The sequence below is a fragment of the Sinocyclocheilus grahami genome, unplaced genomic scaffold, assembly GCF_001515645.1.
Source record: "Sinocyclocheilus grahami isolate Dianchi unplaced genomic scaffold, SAMN03320097.WGS_v1.1 scaffold1454.1, whole genome shotgun sequence".
NCBI classification, from domain to species: Eukaryota; Metazoa; Chordata; class Actinopteri; order Cypriniformes; family Cyprinidae; genus Sinocyclocheilus; species Sinocyclocheilus grahami.
Genome location: NW_015506633.1, coordinates 284,062 through 290,596, shown reverse-complemented (window position 1 = coordinate 290,596; position 6,535 = coordinate 284,062). Strand labels below are relative to the sequence as shown.

General features: G+C 40.9%; 1 protein-coding gene across 1 annotated transcript in view; it reads left to right on the top strand.

The window, feature by feature from the left end:
- The first annotated feature begins 2,274 nt into the window (after positions 1-2,274).
- The window catches only part of LOC107570408 (collagen alpha-1(XXIV) chain), a 67,317-nt gene continuing 63,056 nt past the window's right edge, over positions 2,275-6,535 (top strand). Inside the window, exons 1-2 of the mRNA XM_016256640.1 lie at positions 2,275-2,278; positions 2,633-3,915. Of these exons, the coding sequence (XP_016112126.1) occupies positions 2,275-2,278; positions 2,633-3,915 (1,287 nt within the window). The remainder of the gene's footprint in view (positions 2,279-2,632; positions 3,916-6,535) is intronic.

Genomic DNA, 6,535 nt, shown 5'->3' with positions numbered 1-6,535 from the left:
TCCATCCTGCCCCCGTGTGTGTGTGTGTGTTGGTTCACTACTCACTGCTGTGTGTGCACCCTTGGATGGGTTAAATGCAGAGCACAAATTGCGAGTATGGGACACTATACTTGGCCTCACTTCACTTTTCATTTTCACTTGATCTCAAAAACAGACTTGCTGTAGTTCCTTATGGATCTACTCTGCTGCCCTCAGACCTGTATAACTTTATGATGTATTTAAAGTAGGAGTGTGAAATTTCCTCATTGTTCAAATGCTTCTGTTCTAGCTTAATATACAGAGACAGCAGGTAAACCATTTGTAGGTTAATTCCCCTGAAAAGTATGACTGTATTGAACATTGTTAGGTTTGCATGAGCATCCTAACCAGCCCGAGAGAGCAACATGGACCAAGTTTGTTGGTCTTGAAAACATTTGAAGTTGAACATGTGCAATTCTGTTTGGTGACACTGGTGGTACAGAAATTGCAAACGTTACTTGCAAGTCCAAATTCTGTAGAACAAGGGCTTACCTTATCAATTAATGGGTACAAGTGGGAAAGTCTGGGTTAAAAGTAAGTATTTTACAAATACTACTGCTAACCCAGTCGTGTGTTGTATTTAACAAAGTGTGTAATTTCATTGATGTTAAAATGCTTCTATCCTACCTTAATATGTGGAGACAGTAGGTAAACCATTTGTAGGTTGATTTCCCTGACAAGTGTAAGGCTGAGACTCTGTGGCGCTATTAAACACTGTTACATCCCAACTCAGCACCACGGACTCAACCAATGCATTAGACTATCTGTTGGTCTTGAAAAAATTTAAAGCATGCAGTTCTGTTTGGTGACTCCGGTGCAAAAATGTCCAAATTCCTTTAAGTCCAAATTCCATTTAGATCAGTCCACCCCAAACCAGAGCGTGCCTTATCAGTTAATGGGTGTAAGTGGGTAAGTCTGGGTTAGGAGCAAGCATTTAGATAAAACTAATTTGTCCTAAAAATATTAGTAAGTAATATGCATTCACTGAAGCTCCACTAGAGCGTCCACCTAAATGTCTGTGACTTTTGTTGTTTAGACAGGTCAAAAAATTTGATGCTAATAGTAGGGCTGCACAATTAATCAAATTTCTAATTTACGGATGGCACAATTACGTAATCATTATTCTACATGCTTAAGATGTGTTTTTGTTATCTTAAGGGTTTTTCCATTGTTTTAATTTTAGTTTTAGTATAACATTATAAGATTTATTTTTGGGGTTTTATGCCTTTTATTTAGATAGGACAGTAGGTCGACAGGAAGCAAAGTGGGTGAGAGAGAGAGACAGGGGGGTGGGATCAGGAAAGGTCCACGAGCCGGGACTCGAACTCGGAATGCCCAAAGCGCAAAGGCGTTACATGTCGGTGTGCTGCCCACAAAGCCATCGGCGCCAATAGTATAACAATATAATACCATGAATATTTTTACTGTTTTATTTAAAGAAGAAACCAATACAATGTATAGATGCCATTTGAGGCTTAATACTATAGAAAAGCAATAAAAAGTCAAATTAAAAGTTTAAAAGTTTTTTCAATTTGTTTATTTTCATCTAAAAATATGGCATGCGGTTGCTTCAAACAGTGGTATAAACATCATTCTATGTAAATTGTGATAATCGTAATTAATAATCGCAATTACAGTCTCAAAGGAATAATTGACAATTATGATTTTTGTCATAATCGTGCAGCCCTAGCTAACGGATAGCTCATTCAAGGTGCAAATGGATATTTGCACTGTTCAGGAAGTCATCTTATGAATGCTTTACTTAATTGTCTCTGCAGATTAAACTGGGGCACAAGAAAGTATCTAACATCCAAACAAAATTATGTGCGATAAGTTTTTCATTTGAATCTAAACCAGGACTCTTCAACTCCGGGACGGTGTGCTGCAGAGTTTAAATCCAACCCCATCAAGTACCCTGGAACAAGTCTTTTACAGTGTTCAGAAATACTTGCAAATTACATACAGGTGTGTTTAATTAGGATTGGAACTAAAGTCCGCAGGACATCTGCCCCCCAGGACTGGAATTGAAGAGCCCTGGTCTAAACTAAACAGATATGACGAGGGATTAGTTCCTCAGAATGTTCTTTCTCATCTCTCTGGCCACTCAGATGCACACAGACTAATAACATTTGACAGAAAAAAGAAAGAAGGAACCACACAGAAAGAGAAAGAGAGAAAAGAGATGTGTGGTTTCAGACCCCCACTTTCCTCTCATTTTCTCTCTTCATCTGGACCACAGATGCTATGCAAGGGCTCATGGGTAATTTGTGATGTCATGTATGTCAAAGCACATATTTAACAAAGCCGCTTGTGTTGTTTGTATTATAGAGGCCTTCTAAATCAGAAAATGTTTTATGGTGACTGTCAGCCAAATTTAAATATTTAACCGATTTAAATTAAAGCTGTGGACTAGTTGTTAATCTCTACTGCTCATCCTTTAGTTTAGAGGTTTGAACAAACTTGGGACACTCTAGCATCATGCTAAAAACCACTTTGAACACCCTAGCAGAACCAACCATACAACAAACTTGCAACGAATGTCTTTCTTGTGGTGTTTACCTAGCCAAACCCTGCTTAGCTTGTTGCTTACAATTGTCTCTTTCTTTCTCTCAAGGTGTAGACCTTATTCATCAGCTGGGCCTTTCGGGTCGCAGAGACATACACTCTTCCGGGACACCTTACCTCTCCTCCCTTGCTTCATCTCTGTCCATCCTGCCCCCTGGTTTTGGGGTTGTCCTCAGACAGGATTCCCTTATTGAGGCCCCATCAGTGGACCTGATCCCCGCAGGCGTGGAGGAGGAGTTTTCTATCATAGTGAGTTTAAGCTCCTGGCGAGCGAACAATGCCTTTATTTTTAGTGTGCGGGATGGCAGGGACAGACTGCAGTTCGGCTTGCAGCTCCGGCCCGGAAGGGTAGTGGTTTACACGGGAGAGAAAGCGTCAATCTACTTTAAGTACGATGTTCAAGATGGACAGTGGCACTCCTTCTCTGTGGGGGTCCGGCCACGCTCCGTATCTTTCTATGCACGCTGCGGGGCTGTGCAGTATGGCGAGGAAACGCTGACCCGTCCACAGACGTTGAGCTCTGAAGGCCGCCTCTCTGTTGGAAGGATGGACTCCAGGATGGTGCAGTTTGAAGGAGCATTATGCCAGCTGGATATTTACCCCTCCGCCCAAGCTGCGGTGCACTACTGTGACTATGTTAAAAAGCAGTGCAGACTGTCCGACACCTTCCGATCTCTGTCAGGGAGCTCAGAGTCCCCATTTCCATCAGTTTCACCTTCCCCAAAGTTCCACCGCAGCTCTTTGGATTCACACTCTCAGAGATTTATCCCAACTCTTGCTGATCACTCCACTACGGCCACCAACTCTATTCCCACAGCACTTTTTGACCAGTTTTCAACCACAAGCTCTCCAATGTTTCGCTCCAACACACCTAGGCACATGAACCCATCGTCAAGACCATTCAGCAAGGTGCAATCCCTCTACTTCACTCCAGAGACTTCCACGAGCAACCCCACAACAGACAAGAACCTTGATGGTGAAAATGTCACTGAGAATCAGCTACTTCTCAAGAAGCCCAGAGCAACTCGGGCCACGCCGGATTTGATCACCATCATCAAGCAGAGCCATTTGAAAGAGGCCTTGAGGAATGACGATAGAGCCCACCAATTCAACAAAGAGCTACTCCAGACCAATCCTAAAGTGAACAGCACCATCCTCTACCGTGAAGAGAGCAGCTACAACCTGGTGGACCAATCTGAGGAACAGGTCCAGGAGGGGGAGCACGATGCAGGATACTCGGAGGGTTACGGATACGACTATGGTTTTGAAGAAGACGAATATTTCTTTGACTACGATGGATTTGTTGGTCCTAAAGGAGAACAGGGTCCTCCAGTAAGTACTGTCTGATTATCTTTCTCATGTTTCTGAATGACTTCCATAATCAAGTTGCTGCAAGCCAGAGCAAAGCGCTACTTGAGAATTCATCCAAATTACAATGCACAAGAGTTCAAGCTAATTTATGGCTTTTTCTTGGGCAGAATGAAAAGCTCTTTGAGAGAGAGAGCATGCACTTGGCTGAGTTTCTGCAAGTCATATTTGATCAGGAGTCTACTGGGCAAGATAAGTAGTAAATAATTTGTCGGTGACAGGTAGTGATTTAGAAGCAAGGTGATAGTTTGTTTTTGTCCTCCTGGACTTTCAGGTGGTTATAATAGCATGTTTCAAGTTGCTGCCAGTTGCTCATGCTGTAATTTGACTGATGTGCTAATTTACTCCTCCATTTGTAATGGGGTTTGCCCTACCTAGCAACAAGATAACCAGGTGATGTCAAAACACTCAGTCTAGACTAATTCTGCTTTCAAAGTCATGTCATGATGATCATGTTTATGAGATGAGCGCACACGAATGGCACCACAATGTTGTAATTAGTTGTGGAGAAACTCTGGGGTTTCTTTCCGAGCCGGAGGCGTATCATTGCTAGTCATTGAGATAAGCTGTAATGGTGAATGTTGATGGTACAGTTTAGTTTATCTGTTGATGAACAGTGTTAAAGCTTGCTAGAAAATGCTACCTATTCAGCCCATTTATGTGAACCCAGGCCTATTTGGTGAACCTACATTTCCCATCATTCTTTATAGCAGCACACAAATGATGAAGGACATAGATTAACTTTTCGATTGTGCGTATTGGATTTTCATTACTCTCTTTTTCACCACCCATCAAAGACATGAGGCTATGTTGGGTAGTGAAGAATTGAGAAAAAGTAAGATATTTCCCAAAGTGTCAATTTTTTATAATTTCCCAAGAGGACTTTAGGGCAACTTGAAAAAAGATCTCAATTTACAGCTATGGTATACTAGAACAAAATGATCTGATTTGGTGTTCACATGAAGTTTGATGTATATAATTCATCATTTGTGTGCTGCCAGAGTGAATGATGGTAAATAGGCCTGTCATGAATTAGCACTAGCTTAGCTCTCGGTTATGGCTCTGCTATACTAGTACAGCATGACTTCTTTCTCCTTGCTTCTCTCACTGTTATAGCATAGGGAATATGGCTCGATTTAGTCAGAGCAAATGCTAAATATAGAAAACTACATTTAATAAACTCTCAACAGCAGAACTGCAGGGTGGAGCGCAGTTGTATATCAAGTGTAGGTCAGTAGGCCATTGTGAACCTCAGTTCCAGAATCCCAGAATATGTTCAATCACGCTAACAAACGAACGACGATACGAGCCAGAAGCCGGATTATCTTTTTGGAAAATATTACGATGACGCTCTGAAGCTCCTATAAATTAATGTTTTATTCATGTTTAAACAGTTGCCTGCGCGTTTGTGTGTGGAACACCAAGGTGTTTGCATAAGTGGCTCGTGTGAGGATATGTGGATATGAGACATAACTTTGTGAATATTTTTCTTGGACGTCACCCTAAGTGCTCTCACTTGGCCGAGGGATACGGTGCATTCCTGTCTTGGAAGAACTGGGGGAGGTAAATTCACCAGCTGGGACTATCCAAAGTCAGCATTTCACTGCACTTTCCTCTCCTGTTGTAACTCTAATTATGCCTCGAAGGTACAAATCAATGAATGAGATGGATAGCTATGTGATTTTTGTTTCCATAGCACAGCAATCAGTTTCTTAAAATATCTAATGACATTTTAATAATTAATTCTGTCATTTATCCAAAGCACTCTTACTTTCCAGCTCAAGCCTGTTTAGGGAGATTACCTGGTCTGTCTTGATGGTTTTAGAGGGGTTTTAGCCATGTAACTGTTTGTGAGAGCAAACTGTAGACCAATGCATCTCTTTCAACATGGGTTTGATTACTGAACATGTAGATTCACCTGCGGTGTTCAGGCGGTTTGCTGTCTCAGAGTTTCCACAGATCTCTGTCGGCCCTGAACGCAGCTGCATGGCCCCGAAACATTTAGTCTTCTCTGATAGGCTGAGCACGATTAACCTCCGTTCCAGATGTTCCTACACACACTTCTGTCAATAAGCAGCCAAAACATAAGACGCACATTAGGTGGACGAATGGTGCTTTCAAAAACCTGTGAGGCTTTGTTTATGTGAGTCTTGAATAATGGTTGTCATAACACAGGGCCATATCTGGGAATTTTCTTTGCTGCCACTCTCATCTAAGGCCTTTACATAAGTCTAAGTGTGGCTTTATGTACATACATACATGTATGTACATAAATACAATGCATACAGTACACACACACACACACACACACACACACACACGTATAGTACACAATTTATGTAGATAAATATTGTATGTCGATATTATGTACAGATTTTATTTTCTACATGTTAGTGCATCTTTCATCATTGTGTTTATTTAGTGAATAACAGTGTGGAAAACATGTCTTAATTATTTTTAACTATTTTAAACAGTTATTTTAGTCAAAAATATTAATGTTTTGTTCCAAAGATTGATTGATTGATTGATAAATGTATTTATGCATTTATTTATTTATTTATTTACACGTTTATGCATTTATTTA